This window comes from Aptenodytes patagonicus, chromosome 1 (genome assembly GCF_965638725.1).
Source record: "Aptenodytes patagonicus chromosome 1, bAptPat1.pri.cur, whole genome shotgun sequence".
Classification (NCBI taxonomy): Eukaryota; Metazoa; Chordata; class Aves; order Sphenisciformes; family Spheniscidae; genus Aptenodytes; species Aptenodytes patagonicus.
Window position 1 is genome coordinate 73,147,502 of NC_134949.1, and position 23,634 is coordinate 73,171,135.

The following is a 23,634-nucleotide window of genomic DNA, read 5'->3' on the forward strand; positions in this document are numbered from 1 at the left end:
AAGTCAGTGATTTTTGATCCATTAATAACAACAAAAGTGGGTTTCGCTGGATTTCAGAATTGCTCGTAAGTCTGCTAGAAATCTTACTCTGTTTATAATGGACCCACCAGAACAGATATTCTTTGGTGCAAATGAGACTGCCATTTAGGTCAGATATTCTTCATGTTCACCTGAGTTTTTAAATGTGCCAATGCAGTCTGAGTTAGAAGTGAAAGGATAATCCAGGGGTTTTTGCTCACTAAATGTGACACTGTAATATGACAGAAGACATAATCTCTAGAAAGAAAAAAAAGCCCAATGTTTTCTCCATTCTCCTTTATTCAAGAAAATGCTCAACTCACATGCGAAAGCCTGAGAAAGGACTAGTTTGCCCGAAAGCTTGGGGTTTTTGCCTGCCATGTCAGTTGTCTTAATAAAAGAGTTTACTTCAAATTTCACCTACTTCAGATTTAAAAACATATTTCTGCCGTGTTAATCTCGCTCTTGTTTTCACACTATGATTGTCGAACTGCCAGGATCCCTCTTTGTCCCTGGTAGAGAGGGTCTAGCAAAGTACAGCTCCTTCCATGGCCATTGCAAGTCTTGTCTCAAGAAATCCTTCAGTGAAGCAGGCCCTTCGCGAGAAAAGATTCAGCTGTTGAGCCAATCAAAAGGGGAAGCCAGCACAAAGTCATCACACGAGCTACCCAGACTCCGCTCCTGTAAAGCCATGGCTGATTTATGCCTGCTCTTCCTCAGTAGTTTTGAATGACGAGTGTGTAGTGGGACGGAGCCTTTTTAACAGTTAGAGACCCTCGTTAGATGTTTTGTGTCATATCAGGAGGCAGGGGCAGGCAGCTGAGAAGTGGAAGATGTGATCTGGCTTTTGAAGAGCGCTCAGCTGAAGCTTTTTGATCACTTGATGGCGTAACAGTGACACTGCAGATGGAAAATTGGGACAATTGTGGAATTTGGAGTGGCCTGTTTGCCTTTCCTCAGCAAGGGAAGATGAAGTGGGAAAATGTTATCCGTAAAGCTGGGGCGGGGGGCGGGGGGCAAGGGGCAGGGGGCGGCAAAAAAACCAACACCCAACAACCAGAACTAAGATCTCTAGTTGGAATTCAGGTGGCTGCAGTTTAAATTACCTCTAACAGTCTGGCTGCTGATTGCTACTATTCATGAAAAGTGGCTTTGTTTTAGTTCTGAAAGATCCCAGAGCAGCTGCTCTGCCCTGAGTTTTCTTCTCTGAATCGCTAAAATATTCTCTTCTTTGATTTTCTCTCTTGACCCTCTCCTCCCACTCACCTCTTTCAACATGTATTTAGCTACATTCAAAGGGTTAGCGAGGAAGTAGTTTTCTGTCCGTGTTTCATATGGCCACAGCACTACTGCAAAGTGCCTTCCTTAGCTTTTGGGAGGAGTCGGCTGATGGAGGAAGGTTAGTTGGCTGAAGGCTAGATAATGTGCCAGCGTTGCTAGCAGGGTACAAGGAGCAATTGAAACGCGTAGTGACAATTTATTTGACTTTTTTTCGATTCATCACATGCGCTTCTGGATACCCCAGTCCTGTTAAATAATCACACAGCAATCAGCTTGGATTCTTTCCCTGGCAGGTGACTGTCAGACTGAGCCTGTTTCAAATGCAAACGACGCTGCCACGATCTGTGCCTTTGCTGTCCTGAGGTGTGCAGTGGGGCACAGCACTTGTGGCTACACCCTGTCCTTCCTCGGCAGCTCAAAGGGGAGCAGAGCTGCACAGATGTAGCCGTCACCTCTGCTACCTTTGTAGCCCATTACCTACCACCTGGGCTCCTCAGCCCTTTGCAGCTGCTGCTGACCTCAACTTTTAAAATTAGCTCTGATGTGGTCCCTGGTTAGGCAATGCACTGCTGGGATGATTTATAAAGCCTGACATTTTACAGGACTCTCCCTGTACGGTATTTCCATGCTTGAGATAGTGAAGATCATTGTGCTGGGCCTCAGCAGTTGAGCTGATAAGGCCTTCTTCAAGAATGACCCCTCTTTTTTTTAACCATATTCCTTTTGTCTGAAACAACTAAAATCTGTTGACCTTCAAGTTACAGTGATGCTTATCTATTCTTTGAGAGGGAAGAGCTTGATTACAGTTAGGATCCTGGTTGCTTGGACTGGTATTTAAGGCTACATTTCTTTCTCCTTCCTGATTTATAAGAGATTGTTAATTTTATTGTTGTTTGTAATCCTTGACTGAAGTTTTAGTATAGTCCTAGATCAATAGAGATGGGCTTTCAAATGGACAGTGTAAATTATAAATCCTGCGTTAACAATATGGTACTCTGTCCTAGGAAAATACCTGTCAGTTTCACAGCCATTTAATGACATTCTTATTTTGGCCGTTGAATCCCATCTATTTAAATCCCATGTATATTTTAAATCAGATGTACTTTGGGGAGCTTAGCAATAGTAACATTAATCGTTGACATAGTGCTGACAGTATGTAATGATTTGAGTATTGAATCCTTTGATGCTGTATAGTGTTAACAATAGCAATAATAAGCTTTGCAGTTGACCACATCATTTGCCTTGAAGGATCATTTCAGATAACAAAAAACGAGAGCTTTGTTGTGCAACAACTGGTTGCTTACACACACGAGCACTGTTTTTCTTCCCACTAGAGAAGTTATTTATTGCTAGGACACCAGCAGTTTCTCTTATCACAAGGATATGTTGTTGATAATGCCTGTAGAAAGCCCCATATTTCTAGACACATACTGTGAATAATCAAAATCTGAGAAACGACTTTATTCTGGGCTAGGTAAAATTACAATGGGAAATATAAATGCAGCTGCCTGTGTAATGCTCTGGGTTCATTGGTTTCAAACATTTTAAGATCTCTTCTTTTTGCCTGCATTTTCATTTGCATCCTGTCACTGGATTGCCTATGAGCTGTCAGGTGAACTTGAAAATGCTGATAATACGACTAAAGTTACTGATATTTTGATATGCCCCATTTTGTGCTTTCTGATTGTATACTGTGTTACCAACGCAAAGGTTTCTGCTTAATTATAAGCTAAGCACTAATGCAGCACATATGCTGGCAAGATACCTGTTCCATAGTTTTTCATGATTATGTTTTTTGTGTGTTCTTTTAAAGCCTCTCGTACTACCAATGTGTTTTCTGAGTAACTGTAATGTTGCTTTAGGAGTAACCTTACAGCTGTTCAGAAGTAATCAAAAAACTTTCCACCCACCAGCATTAGCTTATGACTGAGCCTGGTTAAGAGGTTGGCTCTGATCTCGAGTAGCTACCATAAGATGGACTGTCTGGAATATCATTAAGTAATCTGAACTGGAAAATTAAGGAGCGTTTGCATTTGTGTGATAGGAGAGATCCGAAAGTGTTATTGTAAGAATCCTATTCTGCCCATATTGCTGCAGGAAACGGTCCTGGCTCTTCTATAGTAATACGCTTTATGAAACACCCTTAGAAACAATCAGTTCTCCCCAGCATCAGCACTGCTACTTAGGGGTTAAAATCAATAGGAGCTTACTGGCTAGAATCCAGTTTCTACGCATTGCTCTGGAAAATGGAAGGACTAGACTTTGTATCAGATTAAGCTGAGTTAAAGTAGCTTGAGGCTTAAGGGTTTTTCCATCAGAATGTAAAATATTAAAGACAGGCAATTTTACCTTGTTCTTGTATTATTTAATTTATATTTTCCTGATTCAATATTAAGCTGAATTCTAAGAATTCCTGTTGTTTACTGCACTAGCACTCCAATTTAGCCAAGAGAATACTGAGAATGTAGCGTGTTTCTGTGTCTGCTTAAAGTCCAGATTTCATTTGGTACTTTTTATTTGTTTTCGTTGCTAGAACATGGGCATTCATATTTATGACCATTTTGTTTTCCAGCACCTCCCAGATGGCTCTGCCCCAAGTGCACAGGCTGAATTTTATCTTCTGCCAGATCCTTATGAGGTCAGTCGAAGGAAAACGAGAACAGCTCCAAAAAGCTCTGACCCTACTTACAATGAAATTGTGAGTAACATTCACTTTCTTCCACCATTTCTTACGTGTTTGATTTTCTTTGCCCACTCTTGAAATAAAATAACAATACAGCATTTAGAGCTGTTACCATGAGTATGATCAAAAAGAAGGAATGTATCATAAGCGGAACAACAAATGGGGACAATCTTCTGCTTTGCATCTCTCAGAAGTGAAACAGTCTCTTTATGTCTCTCTCCCCAGGAAAGCAGTAGGATTATTCACACTGCTCTGTCTTATACCATAACCACAGTTGCATGTTAGCCAAATGAGACCAAGCATCATTGCACCAAAACCTAGGCTGTTTTGAATGCAGATTTGTACAACATGAAAAGTACTAATTGAACGATGATGTTATTCACATTTGAAAATAAACAACCAAATTGGTTGTCACTGTCCTAAATGATAACACCATAATAAATAGCCCAGTTCTTTTTATGTCAAAATGCTAGCAGTTCACAGCCATATATAATTATTTCATATACCACTGAAGTGCTCGCACCTCTGGGGTGAAAAGAAACATTTGTATGGAGAAACATTTACAACAGAATGGGAAGTGGCATAAACTATATTCTTTTGTAAGGGCAGGTGAGATTCAAACAGTAGGTGGGATTGGAGATTATAATTATTAAATATAACAAATCTCTTAAAGATCTCAAAGCAATTTACAAATTCACTTTGAGCAGGCTTTAAAGTAGAAGGCATGGAAAATATTACCACTCCACCCTGTTTCATAGATAAGATATGATAAAGTTAGTCAGCTGAGACTAAGAGTCATTATCTCCTAGTTTCCCAGTCCTGGAGTTTTAATATTTTTCTTTTCCCACATCTATTTGATTACAAAAGTTACCTACTTAGACTGATGACTTCCAGCGCTTCTGTAAGTAGGCTCCTCGAGTAGTATTGCTGCTAACAGCTGAGACATTTCTCTCCCTATGGTTCTGCAGTGGAATAACAGGGAACTGGGCTTTATTTTTTTGTTATGTTCTTTCCTTTTTTTGCAATCAAAGAGACAGTGGAATGAGTCTAATTGACCTGTCTAAAGAAATTCCTTTATATTTGAAGGATATTTAAAGCAAAGAAATATAATATGATTATATAATAACATTCATTGTAAAATATCCAAAATGGACTACAGACAAGAACCAGCCAGCAACACTGGAAGATAATTATCTTTCTAATCATTATTAGATCAAGTTGAATGCAAGAAAATCCAAAATTCTGTCTGCAGTCAGACAGTAGTCACTGGGAGGAGATTTAATTGTGGTTAAGGAGCATTCCACTGCTGTTAAGAGAAATTCCATGAAAACTTTAATATCCTATACTCAAAACTTACAGTCTTCTTCACAGATGCTCAATCTTTTTCACCAGGAACTGCTAATCGCAGTGGGGACATATGGTTCCATTGAACTTGGTCATTTCAAACCCGATGCTTGTGCTGTTAGCAGCTCTGTTCTTCCATATGTGATATCACTCTGTATGCATTTTCTATCCAAGGCTGGTAGACTGAGGCAGAAGCCGCCCCAGGGAAGAAAAACTACTGAAAATATAAGTCAGCAGTCTTTTAAGTTATTTACTGTCCAAAAACACTGTATACAGAAATATACTAGCCTTTTTTATGAGTTCGTAAGTTTTTATTAAAGCCAAATGGCTGGAAGGAAGCTGTATATTAATTTCTCTCTGTGTTCAAGACTGAGAAAATTTTGAAACGTGCTTCTCTTGGGTATTTTTGGTTTTAGTTTTATACTCTTACTGCTTATGACTGCCTACAGCAAATTATCAGCCTTGCAAAAGTGCATTTTATTTTTGATTTTTACTCATGTGTGTGAGAGTAAAGATGTGAAAGTCCAGGAGGGCTGACAATAGAATGAACTATGCCAATTGTTTTGGAGTTGCTTTCAACAAGCACTCCTTTTTTCTCTTATTCCTTTATTTGGATTTTTGGAGTTTGTTGCATTCACACTGGTATAACATTGCATTAGAAAATGATGGTTGAGAAGAAGAGGAGAAAGAACACAGAAGAATGGAATGCAGTGTAAAGAGAAAAAGAATAACATACTTGCTTATAGACCGCTGTTAGGAATAAATAAGACTTACTTGGGAGGTTCCAGAGTAGTTTAGTGAAAACTAAGCAGGTAAAAAAATTGAAAATAAATCTGAATGATTTAAGTTTAAACTCTTGCCAAGAAAAGTTGCAATGACCAGAACCAACTGCAGTGGGGTCCTGCTCATATGTGTAGCATTTGCCCTTCAAGGTCTCAGTTGTCCTCAGTTTGTCTCTTGAGTGCCTGCATGTATGCGCACCCACGAAATGAGCAACCCTCCAAGACAAAGCAGAGTGTGCATTTCCATAATGAAGCCAGAACAAGAGGCAACTCTCTCCATCCTGCCCTTGGGGTGCGGCCAGATGTGAGCAAATATACCTGGGCCATATCAGTCTGTTAGTGCTATTGCAGTTGCCCTTGGAGCAGAGGGGACACTGGCCTGCAACAACCAGAATAGGGCAAGCAAGCCTGATGGAGGGGGAGGAGGGGAGCTGCACCAGGAGCCACAGCCACTCCCTCCAGCACCATGTGTTGAAGCTAATTTGGACAATTAAGAGCAAATCTAGGAACTGTGCCATGGCTACCTAAGGAGAAGCAACTGTCCCACATTTGCGATTAAAATGTCATTAGAATCCTGTAGGTCAACAGAGCTTCTCCTTTTGGAGCCAGGAATACTTGAATTCCAGCCCTAACTGTCCCACTGATTTGTTGCATGGCCATGTATAACTCACCTCCATTTGATCTAGCTGTATAAATGGGAGGCAAATGTTCTTACTACACAATCATTTCAGGATTTAACTGTTCTGATTATGAGTTTGTTTTATCCACATACTAATTCAGCTATCTCCAGACCTGTCTTCTGTCCCTACATCCTGATGATATATACCTTGCTCCAGCTGAATTTGCAATACCATTTTAGAAACAGTTTATTGGGATCATTTGAAAACCACCCACCCTGCACTCTTAAGGTCTGTCATTGCTCAAAGCTTAAAGCCTCTTTTCGTCCAAAGATTGAAAGTTGTTCCTTACCCCAGTTCACGCCTGTTGTGATCCACCGTACTGAAGATTTCTTAGCTCTTACAGCTTACATGTACGCTTCTTAGTGATTTTAAGCAACAGCTGAAGATGATATCTTTAATATGTTGGCAAAGAAACAAGGCACATTAGTATCACTTCCGTAATCAAATCATAGATTTATGCTAAATTGTATTATCGCTTACTGTACCTGTCCTTGCTTTTTGGGTTTTCTTCATCATTTCGCTTTGATTTTGGTGGGGAGATGCCATTGAAGGACAGAGAAGCTGGAATTTTAATTCACACACATACTTGGTGAAATAGCCACAGTAAACATGAAAACCAAAAAAGCACCAGGCACAACTTTCATGACAGCTGTTCCAAACTATGATTTCCAAAGCTTTCTAACTGGAAAAGGAAATGTTGCTCCCTGGTAAGACCTTTCTAGTAAAAGCCAGTTAAAAAAAGAGTGAGGGGAACAGTTTTTCTTTCCCCCACAACCTGTGGCAGTGGCGTTCATCCCCGCAGGACCGACTATCCCCCTACACCAGAGAGCTGGGTGTCCTGTCTGTTGGTGCTTGCTGCCAGAGTAGCCTGATGTCGTGTCTGTTTGGTGCTCGCTGCGACATCCCTGCAGCTTGCAGTGCAGACAAAATCACTCTGTGGTCCCACAGGGGCAGCCGAGGCCAGCTAGGGTGTCTGGGACAACCAACAATTTTGTGCCTCCTGGGTCCACCCGTGAAGTTCAGAACCACCTTTCTGTTGCGACTCAGCGTGAGGAACATTGCTGGGGCTGAGCCTTTATAAACTCTATCCCTTCCATCTCCCATGGCTATTTCTGCGTCTTATAATTGGAGGTACAGAGAGGACTCAGCAGTCCAGCCCACACAGATCCAAGCTAGAAGGGGCTCGGTCTGACTTTTCTTCTCCTCAGCAGTGCCGTATGTATAGACTGCATTCAGATTGCGCAGTAAATCCAAGAGGGTTGCATGGCAAACTCCTTTTAGGCAGTTTCACTTGCCCATTCTCCTGAAGTGACAGTATGTCACTGCGTTTGCTTTTTAAACTGCACAGAGAGATTAAAATTTAAAGCATTTCCCATTGCGACTAAAATAGCAAAAACATTTCCAGCCACCCAAATTTTAGATTAAATGCACTTCTCTTAACAAAGCTTACCTTTCAGGCCTGAAACTAGCTGAGAGCGTTCTTTCACATTTTATCAACCCACATGCAGTTCACTCAGCAGTTTTTGATTAATGCAGAGACCAAAACATAGGAATCTGTTCTGAATGCAGCTCATTCTTGTTAGCCTGTCACTCCGGATTGTTTGTTTAAAGTTCAGAAAATACACCATTAACATTTCATAATCAACCTCAGTGTGTTCTCATAGTATTAAGGTAATTTCAAGGATATTTTAAAAACTATAGGCCTTAGTAATTTTCTAAAGGGATGCTAAGCAAGCTGTCTCATTGAATTTGAGAAGTATTAACAGCACTTCTTGAGTAACAGAACCATCCAAATTTAGTAAGTTCCACTTGCTAAATTGGGTCCAATCTCAGAGATGATCCGCATCTACAACTTCTACTGAGTTGGCTGAGCTTTCTGTCAGGTTTAATATTTGATGATTCCATTCAAAAATGCAAGTATTTTTATAATGGGCACATTTGGCTACAGTTAGCATCCAGAATCATGCATAAAGTTGTTTGTATTGAAAAAGTAAAATTTACACAGACAATTTTCAAAGGAAAATTATTATCTCCTTTATGATGTGGGTTTGTTGGATCTAGAACAGTTATGAAATTTTATGGAAGTCTTGGTTTTGCTTTGGCTTGATCTTTTTTAATTCTGGTGTGTAGCACAAGATTTAATCACAAGTACAGTACAGAAAAAATTCTGAGGTACTGTGCATTGATGTGACACACCTTTATGAGACATATCAATGCAACATAAAGTTGCTGTAAGGCACTACTAAACAATATGTAACAAACACAATATACATAGGTTAAAAAAAATTGACATCAAAACCGTTTTCCTGATTTTTTCTGATTTTTGCAGAAGAGCAATACCATTTATCAAAGCATCTGCTATGGAAACATATTTAAAAATTAAAATAATCTACACTTTTACAGAATTACCTATCGTATGTTTTCATGCTGCTATCCATGATGAGTACCCTCCATCTGAATCTCTCCTCCAGGAAATCAACTGTATTATTCCCTGGTGAACTTCATGGAGAATCTGGTCTTTCTTCACACTTGAGTTCAAAACTCTGCTTAAGTTAGAGTTTCAATTTTCACAGGGAAAATTACGTATACCTATTTTTTTCTCAAGCATTGCTCACCATAGGTTTCAAATTTATTTACAACTGCTTGGCAATCAGATTTCACAAGCCTAAGCTGGCAGAACCTCTTTTATATAAACTACATAAGGTCAAATATATTTCTGAGGTAAATTCACTAAGTTGAGTGAATTTGGCTCATGGTTAGTAGTTTATAATTCTGGAGGGCAGCTTAATGCAATTATTACAAAGTTGTAATCATCATCTTGAATGCTGTACTGAAGTAAGTGTTTTGCCTGTCGAATAGTTTCACATATTCGTATGTTTTCTTCTTGTTTCACTATATATTATTTCAGGTTGTGTACGACAAAGTCACAGAGCTCAAAGGCCGTATACTGAAGCTTGTTGTGAAAAGCAAAGGAACATTTGTGGGAGCTGTTAACATTCAACTGAGCAGTGTCCAGTTAAATGAAGAAAAGTGGTATCCACTGGGAAACAGTGTAATTTAAATGTTGTCTGAGATAATGCAATTATTTATCCACTAATGTTTCTTTATCCCATTTCCCACGGTACATTTTGTCTCAGTTGCCCTTGAGAATATGCAGGCATCTGCTGATCACATACCTTAACGTTTCTAATCATAAGGCTATTGTCTTAAAATTGCTACCATCTTCCTGCAACTGATTCCTGCCAGTGTGAGTTTAAGAAATCAGATGCTAAGAACTTGTAGCAGCATGCGGGAAGTTCTTATGACAGCAACAAAGATTTTTGTTTTGTTCATATTAAATAGTACTGTAAAAATACCGAATTCTGTACACATAGAAGTGTGGGGCCTAATTCTTTGCCTATTAATTCCACTGACTGTGTTGAAACAATGCTGATGATGGTGTAATTTATTAGCATCTGCTATGACCCCACTGCATATGATGATTTCACCAGAGAACCACGGGCTGGTTCCCTGGGTGGCAATACATTTCAGATGTCTAGCAAATTTCATGTTAAATCTTATACAATCAATACTTTTTTTTTTCAAAAAAAGAACATAAAAGCTTTGCACTTTACACATTTTGTGCAGTATATGTTGGTGCGCTTTTAACTTTTGATATAATGTAACATTCAATCCAGGATATTAATTTGTCAATAAGATATGTCAGTTGCTTTTATTCTGACATCCAAGAAGCAGATATAACTGGTCATTTGTGAGAAGAAAGGAGGAGGGAGAAGATAATATTCACGAATAAATAAAACATACCGAATGTGAGCTTTCAGTGTGATATTTATTTAAGATCATGCTATAAGAAATCTTTGTTCACTAGTCTTACTGCATTGCATTCTTATGCTGCATAAGGGAATCAAGTCAATACATGCATTGACCTCAGGGCTATAAAATGTATACGTACGTATTAAACAATGAATGCGAGTGGTTCTTTTGTGTTCACTGAGGCTAATTATGGGCTCTGTTCTTCAAAGCATTTTTGCCTAAATTGAGGAAGCATTTAAGCACATCTTTAAACTTTAGCATGCGAGCAGCCATAATGAACTGTCTGTTATTGCCAGCCTCTCACACACACATAGCTGACCATGTATATGTACCTTTCCAGGACCAAGGGCACATTTTTGAGGCACAGGAGACATGTTGATTTGTGATCTGATCTGCTGTAAAATTTTAAGTTACCATATACTGAATAGGTCTGACATTTGTCCTACCAAGTGGAAAAGTGGTCAACAGAGGGATAATAATGCCAGAAGCTGAAGATAATTGCCGCCTTCTCCCAAAGGACACTCACAAATCAGTCTTCAGAAGGTAATGTTGTATAGAGCTCCTGAAGTGGGACTAGGAGTGTTATTTAGGAAACTAAATAAGCTGGAGTTTTTCTCAGCATCAAACAAATTGACTATGTCACTTGGTCAGTTTTTATCTGAGAATAAATACACCAGATTGCCTGGGGAAATTAAACTCCTCCTCAGTAAGGGGAGGTGGGGGGAACTCTGCTTGAATATTAATATCATTAGTATTCTTCAGAGCTGAAAAAAGCTATAAAATATTTACCACATGAAGGGGATATTGGCTAGCATACAGTTATGATCACTACAAAGATCAGTAAGTCTAACATTTTGTACTATGGGCTCTCCTGGGTAAAGGATCAAGTGACTTGTCACTCAAGCACAGAAAACGCATTGAGGCCAGCTTACAATGTTATCAAATTACCTGACCTTACAGTTCAAGATTGATTTTAGATTCTTCTTACTCTACTGTCTTGGTTTCCTTATTATAACTATAATGCAATTTTCTAATCGTGTTATTTCCTGTGACATTTTCTAATCATTGTTTACCGCATGCCCTGATTTTCCATCTTAGAGCAACATTAGATAAAATAGCATTAAAATGGCATTAAATAAAAAGAGCATTAAAATATAATATTATCAGAACTGTCTGCAAACATAAGCAATACTGTTTGGTATTAAAGAAAAAAACCTATCAATATAACATCCTCTTTAAAAAAAAAAAAAAAAGCCATGTTCGAGTAACAAATCTGCAGTTAACTGGGTAGATGTAGCCTTGTGGCAGCTCAACGATATTTCAGTTTTGTAGATGGGAAAACTGTGTCTTTTGGGCAAGATCTACACTGATAGCTATGTCAGGCAAGAAGTGGTCCTCAGAGATCTTGAATCACACAACCAACCCTTGCCTTTTCTAAAATTCTTCTAGTCCACCTCAAAGCAATGTGCTTCCTGTTTCCTGCGTTCACAGTAAGATGTATCCAGAGCTCCCTGCTGCTATGAGGAACATAGCCCTTTACAAATCAGTCCGTGAATTACTTGTCTGTCTTTAGCAGCAGGAGGTTCAAGACTAAGCTAAGAAAAGGTACCGATATTAGCATCTGAGTTTTTATCATTTTAAGAGCTGGGTTGTTTTTTTTTTCCTCAAAACTATTTTTCCAGGTAGCAAAATTACAGTGGACATTAAAGAGGCATAGCCCAATCAGAAGCTGCTGTTATTATAAATTTAAAGGGTACATTGTATGCGTAATTTTTCCTGTTCCCTTGGAAAGATACAACGGTAAGAAATTTTGTTCAATACAAATAAAAATGTCAATGTAACATGCTCATAATTTTGCAGTCTCATATCATAAATATTAGAATATTATTCTCACTCAGTAATTAATCATAATTTTGAAGTTAGCTGCAAATGAAATTATTAACTGAATTTTAAAAATGTCCAAAAAAGTTCAGTCTCTATGAATTAGTTCTAAATAATGGTAGGGCCAACGTCCGTAGCCATTACTTATTCAGGGTACCATTTACTCACACAGGAAGTCCCATTAGCTTAATAAAATCATTGAGAACGTGCCACTCTGGAAATAGACCACTGAGTTGTTGCAAGCCTAGTGATGTTGCTTTATTGAGCAGGGTGTGATCCTCCAGAACAACTGCTACTGCAGAGCATCGTTAATAGTACCAGACATGAACAAACAGTGATGCAGGTTTGAGATTGCCGCCATCTTTGGACAACAGGGGAACGTTACGGTAACCTGTAAATATAACGACAATTTATTAGTGTATTAACGACAAACAAAAAGATTATGATGGAGTGGTTTTATGATCTACTATGCAAATAAGGCATAATTTATAATTGTCTAAATAACTCTTTAAAATAAACTGAAATGATACAGAACCCAAATCCCATTTTTACTGCTTTTCTCTTCTACGTATACAGTATTTCAATTCTCGTATTTTTGGACACAGAGTGAAAAACTCCAGTGTCTTTCAGGATGTGGTGTTATTTCAAACTGAAGACTTTTAGCCCAGTGATATTTAAACATGGGGGAAACATACATTTTAACATCCAAAGATGTTATGTGCTGCACGCATTGTTCTGATAGCAAATTAAATAAATAACTTGTGAATCAACAGTGATAGTGCCTTAGAGAAGAATGGTGTTGCGGCAGTAATGCACTGTCCAGCTGAGGCAGAAAAAAAGTGTAGCATAAGATCTTCTACCATCACATCTTAAGTCTGTTAAGGATTTCTTTTTACATATGAGTGATTCCCAGTATTAGAGATAAGGCATGCCTCAGAAACTATATGTTCATCTGGTTGTTGAAGCATTTGGAGAAGCTATAGTTCTCAACTTCAAACTTAATTAACTTACCTGCTCGAAAAACAAAACAATCCCCTCTCCAAAACCCCAAACCTGTATTGCTTTATATGACTGCAAATGTCCATTATTTCACAAGAATAAACAATGTCACTTTTGATTTAAAAAAAAAAAAATGTTCTGTTTTATCTATGTATATATAACTGCGGTTATTTAAGTAAGCATCTGTTATGAATAAGTATCTATGTTCAGAACTTTTTCAAAACCCTTCTTTAGGTGTGTCTGGATGCGTGTGTAGTCTTTGGGACCCTAATTTATTTGGGTTTGGATTTTCTTGATTCTTTTATACGACATGAAAGTTCACCTGGCATCTAAGGTTCAGCTTCTGGGCAGCAGATATTAAAGCTGAGTCCAGGCAATATGCATTTGAGATCAGCTTTTAGAGCATGTACACAGTATGTGGAAGACTTGGTTTATTTCCTATGCATAGATGCACATCAAGGACTAAGACTCATTTCTGAAGGCTGCGTTCTAGCCCCTACCCACAGAATAGTCTACAAAGTGTCCTGAGAGAAGTAAAACTTCTTTTTTATTGAAATTGTTCCAATTTGTATGAAATAATTAACTATTCATTAATCCAGTGATAATAGCAGTAATAATTGAATCCCTGTCCTGTATTAGTATTCTACATGGCAGACTCATTGGGACAGGGACTGTAACCCAGGACCCTCCTCCTCTCACCTTTAACCACCCAGCTAGAGAATTATTCTCACCTTCAGCCCCTCTGAGTATACCTACTTATCATTGCATGAAAAATCAAATCCTGCCACAGGTGGACAGCGAGCATTCTTCCCCAGTGTAATCTACAGCTGAAGCTGCTGCTGGGGAAAGGAAGGCAGTGATGATATACATTTGAATCCTTTCAAGAGAAAATGCAGGGGAGGGTGGCAATGGCACAACTTTGTCCCACTGCCTGTCAAAGAAAAAAAAAAAAAAAAAGAAAAAAAAAAAGATGTAAGCACTGCTCAGCTTTTGGAAGCAACTTGCCCTCAGGAGACATCTCAGGGATATGAATCCTAGGGAAGGAGGGACAGTCCTGTAGTGCAGATTAAAACAATTGGAGCTGGGAAGAGTAAGATTTAAATCCTAACTCACTCTTTAGCATGGTTTAGACAGTTCTTGCCTAAGAACTCTAGACTGTTGTGACTCCCTCTGTAAGATATATTATTTTCCCCTTTCACTATTTAGGGAGCTTAAGTACCTAAAGAAAAACCATGGTTCCAGACCTCAAATCCAGAAGTCTCTATGTTAAGCATTGCAATGAATTTTGAAATTATCTGTCACTTCATCTCTTAGAATAATTTTATTTATGCCTCTGGGCATCTTGATGGCATCTTACTTTTTTTTTTACATTGTGTTAAGTGGGGGTTGGGGCAATTTGTTTGGCAGTATTTATAGTTTTTGTACCTACACTCATTTCCTAGCACTTTGAATTACTCCACTCAAAATCCTTCCTGTAGAATCTGCATGCTCTTACTTTTCCAAAATATGAATCCCCCACTTGTGACCGAAATTAATCATACAGGCACATTAGAGACACACTGAAAAATTATTTAAAAAAAAAAAAGCCTAAATTGATGGTTTTACAAGCATACGTAAGCTTTAGTGTCTGCTATTTAAATTTGCCTCAGATATCGTGGTTTGGCAGGGGTTTTTTTCCTTTATCTTGAAGTATACAAATAAAAGGAAAGTAAAAGGTAATCAGTGTAAAAAATTATGTTGGAGAAAAGCAAGTGTGCTTTAAGAGGAATGTCTTTGTTCTTGTGTAACTTCTCAGCCTCAACTTAGAATCACAAACAGCTTTATGACTTCAGAACCTGGAAAGAAAAAGCCATTAAAAATCCTGTTAAGCTTAATAAAAAAGGCACAGTGCCCATTGCCAGCTCCAACGTTTTGCCTTCACATCTTCATTCACTAATAAAAGTTGGTTGTTTGTTTTGTCAGAAATAGCTTTGGAAATTCAATATAGTAAACAGCCATTTTACATAAGCCTTTCTCCTTGGCCTACTAACTTCTGTGTCTGCTCTTTATGTGCAGCCTATTAATCACGTAAGATTCCAGAAGCTATACTGGTGCAATAAAAGAAATACTGCCAAGAAAAATACCATAAATATTTTGCTTAATTTATATTCTTCGTTCTCCACTCTGAAAAGTTGCAGATAGGTTACCTGAGGTTTTTTGGGTTTTGTTTTGATTTGGCTTGTATTGGATTTTGAGCCTGACTGAGCAGAAAGTGCACAAATCTGTTGCCTGTTAGTAGTTCTGACTAATCTCTTTTCCTGTTCCTATTATAATGAGTTAAAATACCATCTGAGCAGTTTTTATCGAGAATAGAATACTGCAGTAGAAAAAATTAACTGTCATTAATATTCTTTTGATTTCTGCACTGTGGATTTGCATTCGGAGACTACAACTACTTAAAAAACCAATGAGTGCAATTTTTACCTATAGTTATACAATTGTCCTTTAGGAAATAAACATAATGCTGTACTCTATCAATACTACAGTAATGATAAAAGCCTGGAATGTTGTAGATTTTTTTGAGCTGTTATAGGTGGCTCACATAAAAATATTACCTTTACTCAGGCTCAGCAGCGGTAAAGTGTATTGACCAAGGAATTCATTTGTAACCAGAGATATCTCATCCTCCACACAGAAGCGTATCAATGCCAGTTCTGGAACTTGGACAGTAAAAGAGAAAGTTTCATCCCATCTAGGGCTTAAAGCTAATGAAAAGAGAAAATGCACAGTATCAAAATACCATTTCATTTATTCTACTTAATACCGGAATTATCGTATCTGCTATCACTAGTCCGAACTGGTAAAGATTCATTCTTTTTCCCTAGATTTCTGTGCCCTTTTAAATAAATGATGAGACTCCCACTGACTGCAGTGATGTATAGGTCACATCTTTTGTATAGATTATGGAGTTAAAACTGTCAGAGGGAAGCTCTCAGAATGAAGCAGACAGAGAGCTTGGGACTTGCCTACAGTATGCAGGCCAGCACCTTCTAAGGATTTGTCATGTATTAGCTACATAATACTGTAAATCAAAAGCCTAAGAAAGTTGGTGTCGTCTCTTAGAAAAGAGCAAAATGGGACAGCGATAGGCAGGTTAAGAACCTCTGCTCAACTTAAATTTTCCTATAGCCATACCAGTTTCATGTTTTTGCCAACGTTTCTCCTTTTACACTGTTAGAAATGAGGCAGGAACTAAATAAATTAAAGTAGTAAAGCGATCACTTGACTAAAAATCCAAAAAGAGGATGTGGAACAGGAGCAGGGGGTGCTTTGTCTTAAGCAATGTTCACACAGAGAGAAAAGAATTCAGGGGCCGATTTAAAACAGCAGCCATCTACAAAAAGGAAAAATATAAGACACAGGCACAGAAGAAGGGAGATCACAGGGAACCTTTGGTCTGAGACATCAAGAAGATCTATGATGTGATAAAGGTAAGGGAGTGCTTGAAGACAACTACAAAGAGTACACACTTCACCTGTCAAACAATTAAGGGGCTAGTCGTACTAGAAACTTCATATGAGCTAAGTGATGAAGTCACATAAATTTCTTCAGAAAAAATGCCTCTAAATTTACCTATTAGTGTACTGGTTTTGGCTGGGATAGGGTTAATTTTCCTCGTATCAACCCGTATGGTGCTATGTTTTGGATTGGCAATGGCTAAACATCTGCCTGCCGATGGGAAGTGGTGAATGAAATCTTTATTTTGCTTTGTTTGCACACACAGCTTTTGCATTACCTGTTAAACTGTCTTTATCTCAGCCCAAGAGTTTTCTCACTTTTGCCCTTCCAACTCTCTCCCCCATCCCACCGGGGGAGACTGAGCAAGCGGCTGTGTGGGGCTGAGCTGCTGTCCAGGGTGAACCCACAACAGTGAGTAAAAACAATGCATTCCATCTTCCTTCAGGAGAGTGCTACTAAGAGAGTTTGTGCTTCCTTAACCTACTAGTCTGCAAAAATGGCATGTAGCATGAACTTCTGCTACAGATTTTGTGCCAGAAGATCCTAGTCTAGGGAGAAATAATTGCAGTCTCTGTAAGTACACAACAGCTTCTTGGGATGGAAAAATGGTAATTCCTTAGAAAATATTATTGTGCTTGCACAGTCAAGAAAATAAGTCTGATGCTCACCATTGCTTTTTATAACACTAGATTTTTTTTTTGCTTGGTCTTCTGGCACACCATAAATCTCTATCTGCACTAAAGGGTCAGCTTTGTTAGTCTTCGACAGGTTACTGGGTGGCAACTGATGACCACTGATGACCTGGAAAATTAAAGTTGTAATGTATTGAAATAACTGTAAGAATGAACTTTACATAGTAACCATATCGTAGCCATAGTAGCAAAAGCTGTTCCATAAGAAACTGCTATAAGAAGCATACACCAGCCATAAACTGTTGTAAAAATACATATTAAACACAATGAAATTAAGAATATGGTGCTTCCCATTTAATTTAATTCTTGGCTAATTTCATAGAATCATAGAATAGTTTGGGTTGGAAGGGACCTTTAAAGGTCATCCAGTCCACCCCACACACACACACACACACACAATGAGCAGGAACACCTTCAACTAGATCAGGTTGCTGAGCCCCATCCAACCTGACCTTGAATGTTTCCAGGGATGGGGCATCTACCACCTCTCTGAGCAACCTGATCCAGTGTTTCACCACCACCATCGTAAAAAAGAAAAAAAATCTGATATCATGCTTTAAATAATAATTTTCAGATTTAAGTTTTTTTCTTCAATAACTAGCCATAAAAATTATATTTGTTTACCGTGCAAAATAATAATGTTGGAGGAATCAGTCTCATGATTTTTGCATTTTCTGAGATCAAGCTCATGAATTCCTATTAAAGCTGTGTCTAGCGGACCAGCACTAACACCCATGGTGACATCAGCATTGTGTTACAGTGTGTGTAGCAGAGTGCCTCACCTGTGTTCCTCCTCTTTCACAGTACCTCTGCATTTAGTAGGCTCCCTGATGTTTTTCTCCTTAATTTAGTTAGGTACCTGGAAATTTTGCCTCAGACTGCCCTGTAATCTGGCACCCAGCCTAAGAAAGGATTTATGGAAGTCACAACTTTGTCTACTTTCTATCTATATTTCAGGACACCTAGGAGAGAATAACCATCTGTACAGTAATACACTTTTTAGAAATCAATGTATGAAATGTATCGAGAGATGTACAAGCCTGCAATCCTAGGTGAAAGATATGACTTATGATCCAGATCTTGGGACTAAGCATCAAAAGATTCTTATTCCCCTGTCAACCACCAAAAAAATCAAATCCCACAAATGCCACCTTTTGCTTAGGTATTTTCTGTAACACCTTGCTCCAAGAAAAGTTCTAGCCTGAAACACTGAAGAGCAGTGGCTTAGCAAACCCTGATGCTGTCCCCTTTCTTCCTAGAAAATAGCTTCTACCTTCACTAGAAAGCTTTGCAAGATGCAAACACTGATGGACTGCTCACTTAGAACCAGGGGAGGTTCTTTGACGTGCCCTTAATATCATGACGAAAATTCAGCCACACTGGCCTAAGTCCTGCTTCCCACTCTTACCCCATTGCTACACCCAGTCTAAGTCTCCCACAGGGTGGGAAAAGAGCTAGCTGTTTTCAGCACACTATGATCCGAACCCATAAATCCAATCAATGGATTTTGAGACCCAAGGTGAAGCAGGCATACAGAGAGAGTAGTAAATAACATGGTAGGCTCAGAAGTTTCCGTATGAAATACCTTGAACATTCATATTTCTGTTTCAAAGGCTATATGCTTCCTGTTGATGGGAATTGTGGCACATCAGGTTAAGAAGGGTATTGAATTCAGTGAAATAGGGCCCTGTGTGATTTTTGTGTTCACTTATGTTCCTCTCTTCAGTCAGTCAGTCTGAGAGATTTGACCCCTAGAGGTTTTGTATCTTTGCCCTCTGTTAAGTAATTTCTCCATTCATAAAGTTAGTAACTCCTTTAGCAGAAACTGTTTTTCCTTTGACTCCTGCTCCTGACTCTTTCTGTCTTCAACCACCATTTCCTGTTTTTGGCTGCTGACTCTATGAATGGGGCTCTCTGTGCCCTACAGTCCCTCAGCTGGTGGGATGCCATTGCTTCTTTGTACCCTGCACTACCCAGCCTGTCGTCTCAGTCTATGTCCTCAGTCTAAAAAGCTGCCTTTCTCTTTTTCCAACTTCTTCCAAACTCAGACATTTCCTTCCTATTGTCAATGATTTTGTCTGTGTCCTGCATTGCAACTGAGGATTTTCTCTTAATTAACTCCAGCTTTATACAAATAAGGGATAAAACAACTGATGTATATGCATGGGTGCTTGAAATCATCCAGTAATGTCTGTTCATAATTGGTATGCTCACTGTTAGGACACTAAAATGTTCTTGATTAAGTGCATGCACTATGTAAGTATTTTATAATTGTTATTAGCTAATGTTTTATCTCCACTATTTATTTCTCTGAAAGAAACAAAATAGCAATTATACACTAGTTTTATGCTAATTAAATAGCATTTATGCAAGTAGTGTACTGTGTAATCAGAAATAGCACTTTTTCTTTGGGAAAAGGTAGTTTTCTAACCAATGAACAACTATAAAACATCTACTTGACCTCGAAAGAAGGGTTTTTCTAAACCATTATTTTTAAATTACATGTATTTCTAGTATTTTTAAGGAGTAAATCAGATTTTAATTGGGGAGAAGTAGAAATAACTCAAGGGCTTATTGATTCATCCTCCCTTTTACACTTATTTATATCATTTTAGGATGATAAAGTCTTTTATGTATACATAGGAAGATAATGAAACTTAAAAGAAGCATAAAGCTTCTTATCATATCTTTAAACATTTCCATTTGTCAGTTAGCATTATAATAGTACATGTGGTATTACTAATATTTAAAGAAAATAACACCAAAAGTGCACATTTGATTTCTGAGTTTTCAGAGTTCAGTCCCCACAACCGTAACTGACAAGTCCTTTTGTCAGTTACATGTGTCACACAGTGCAAGTTATATTTATATTTCTGTACACAACACTGTAAAAATACATGATTTTTCAAACTCTTACAACTTCTGAACACCTACATATTTTTAGCAAACATAAGTGAACTACAGATGGGAAACCATCCAAGCAGCAGTAGATAATATATGAGAGTTTAAACATGTTGTTAAAAAACAGTATTAAACTTCCCAACAACCAGGAATGGGGATAAAATGAGAAACCAATAATAGATAACAAATAGGTCTGAACTACATAATGTTTGTTTTCACATTTTATGGAACAAACCAACAATTAACTAAGCTTACCCTTATTGACAGAGACATTGGTTTACCGTATCTTCCCACATTGTGTGGAGTAAATGTTGAATTGTGATTTCTCAAGAATTCTGGTTTCAGAATATAGCCACAACCACCATTGTCTAGGAATTTTCCATTTTGCAATTCCATTTGTACTCCCGGTGTCTGGAAGTTTAAGGCCACTATAAAATTAAATAAATATTGATTTTAGTGAATTAGAGTTGATACCATTTTATAAAACAACTCTCTGACAATAATAGTAAAAACAAAAGCAAATGAGATTAAATTAAGTATATCTTTCAACTCATATGTAAGATCCTGTTATTTCTCTTAAATTTAGCTGTATTCAGTAATGAATGATTCATGTGCAAAAGAAGTGCACTATTTAGAACTACACCACATTTTAAGAATTACCCTATAGATCTTCTTTACACTGCAGTGTGTTGTGTGTTTTGCCTTTTCTTTCTAAATTAGACCTTGGCGCATATGAAATGGGAGGCCTTTATTTCTCCATAAGGACTAAATTCACATACTAGTTTCTCTGCAGCAGCAAGACCCTGCACCTTGAACCTGCTTACAAAGTTCTGGTGCAGAAAGCTAAAACATAGAATTGTAACTAACCTTAGTTATGGTGCAGAATTTGTCACAAAAGTATGTCACCCAGAAGATTAAGAACCTTTAGTGTAGAGTTAGAATATTCAGTGCAAATACCTATAAGTTTATAGAAGTAGAAGCAATTTTAAAAGTGTTCTTAAATTTATGTGAGTAAACACTCTTCAAGCTTAATCCTGCAGTATTGGTGTTTATTGTTAGTATACACCTGACAGATTTTCCTTTCCTTGGCAGCTCAAAACATTTTTGGTTTGCTGCAGCAGCAATAATAAAACAACACACTTCTCATCAACAGGATATTGTAATTCATGAGATAAAGCCAACATTGAAATAGACCTGTTTAATGAAATTTTCCCCTATTCTGGTACATTGGAGCTTCCTGTCACATTCAAAATAGAAAATGCACAAGTCAAATCAGCGAAGTGATAACACGACATGTGTTAAATAGAAAATGATAAAAAGTCATTTACTTGATGGCTTGGTAGGAAAAAAAATGAAGACTTTAAGCAGTACACAAGTGACTCCTCATAATAATTCAGGAAGAGGACCTTATTACATGTTCCTATGAGATAATATAAATGTATTGAATGAACACTTGGCAGAATTCGGAAATCCTTCCCTCATGTGGAAAATGCAAGAAATTTGGATCTGTTTCACTGCAAAAAGTATTTGTTTCTTCACTACTTTGATGATCCTTTTAAAAAATTCTGTAGTAAATGACACAAATAAGAACAGATCTGTAGAGTGAAGCAGCTGGTACTACGGACCTAATGTTTGCACTATGCATGTTTTTAGTGGGGTTACTTCAGAGGAGCTCTAGCCTGGTCCCATGACCTCAATATCAATTAATGGCTGGAATACATCAAGTGCTCCCAGAGTGCATGCTCTGTTTCATCTGAAAGGAATTCCATCCCCCAGGATTGCTCTGCAACATGAACCAACGTGCAGTAAGTAGGAACAATTGGGAACCTTGCCTAAAAAAACCCCAAACAAACAAATAAAAGCAAAACCAACAACAACAAAACACAACATGCACTCCTGCTTTGAACTAAACACTAATGTAGATGCAGGCATAGATTTTGTGTCAATATGCAAAGGAACTTTAAGCTTATTTTACCTTTGACAACAGAAATTAAACATCAAAATGTTCATATTGCCCATTGCACTCCATTGCCTTTTTTAAAGACGGTTAAGTATTCTCTTGGTATAGTTTTGGCAGCGGTTCACAATTTGTTTTTTATGACTCAACACATCATCCAGAAACAGACCCAAATGTGCTATGTGACCCTTGCTGTATCTTAATACGTTGATTCAAGCAGCGCAATGAACACTACAGAGCTGCAACCCTGAGGCCCCTGGAAGCCTAGGTCCTGACATGATCTACAGGTAACCCAAGATCTCTCAGTCCATAGGTAATTCCTAGGCCATACTTTCAGAATATGTGGTTTAAAAAGTTTAACTGAAATTAGGCAAATCGAACAGTCATAGCTTCAAATAGCAGCTTCCACATGATGAAGCAAATTACATGATTGCACATAATGAGACCGTTGCTAAATTTGCCAAGCTTCATAGGCTACTAGGCAGGAAAATCTGATTTAACAACAGAAACAAGCAAAGGAGAATACTTTACATTTTATCATATTAGGAAAATTACTTTTGCAACACCAGTGAAAGGCAATGTTATTACGGGTTGGTATCTTCAAACATCAACACTATATTTTTACTTAATTTAATTTTACCTTAGAATAAGTTAAAACTACACTGAACAGTAGTTTTAATTTACCTACTGACTTCCTGGTATTGCAAGTTGTAACCTGATTAAGGTAAGTGAATGTGAAATTTTGTATTATATTCTCTGAGATGCATACCTCTGCTACAACTGTTTGCAAGGTTCATAGCTGCTTGGGGACTCCTAGGACAATGCTTTATGGTGTACTGTTGATGCACAGTTTTTCTTTTTAATCATATGCAGTTATAACCCTTACACTTGACAAATGGCAAAGTTCATAAATTAAAACCTATGTTTTCCATTGTTTAGCGGTGTGGTCTTAGCAACATCTTTCTGCAAGGAAGACTGAATTTCTACCCAGTGTTTCGTCTTAGTTTTGCTGAATTCAAGAACAGAACTGTCAATAACATGCTTTGTACTGTTGTTTTATAAAACAGTAGAAGTTTAATGCATGTACAAAGAGAGCTTTAAACTG

General features: G+C 37.9%; 2 protein-coding genes across 3 annotated transcripts in view; one reads left to right on the forward strand and one right to left on the reverse strand.

Moving 5' to 3' along the window:
• PIK3C2G (phosphatidylinositol-4-phosphate 3-kinase catalytic subunit type 2 gamma) overlaps positions 1–10,595 on the forward strand; it is a 223,811-nt gene extending 213,216 nt beyond the window's left edge. For both annotated transcript variants that reach the window (XM_076328760.1, XM_076328759.1), the window contains 2 exons: positions 3,872–3,997; positions 9,697–10,595. In XM_076328760.1, the coding sequence (XP_076184875.1) occupies positions 3,872–3,997; positions 9,697–9,849 (279 nt within the window). In that variant the 3' untranslated portion in view covers positions 9,850–10,595. The remainder of the gene's footprint in view (positions 1–3,871; positions 3,998–9,696) is intronic.
• A 2,195-nt stretch (positions 10,596–12,790) lies between these two features.
• PLCZ1 (phospholipase C zeta 1) overlaps positions 12,791–23,634 on the reverse strand; it is a 54,091-nt gene continuing 43,247 nt past the window's right edge. The window contains exons 10-13 of the mRNA XM_076328761.1: positions 20,828–21,000; positions 17,648–17,780; positions 16,076–16,225; positions 12,791–12,873 (exon numbers count right to left, since the gene is read on the reverse strand). Coding sequence (XP_076184876.1) covers positions 12,791–12,873; positions 16,076–16,225; positions 17,648–17,780; positions 20,828–21,000 — 539 coding nt within the window. The remainder of the gene's footprint in view (positions 12,874–16,075; positions 16,226–17,647; positions 17,781–20,827; positions 21,001–23,634) is intronic.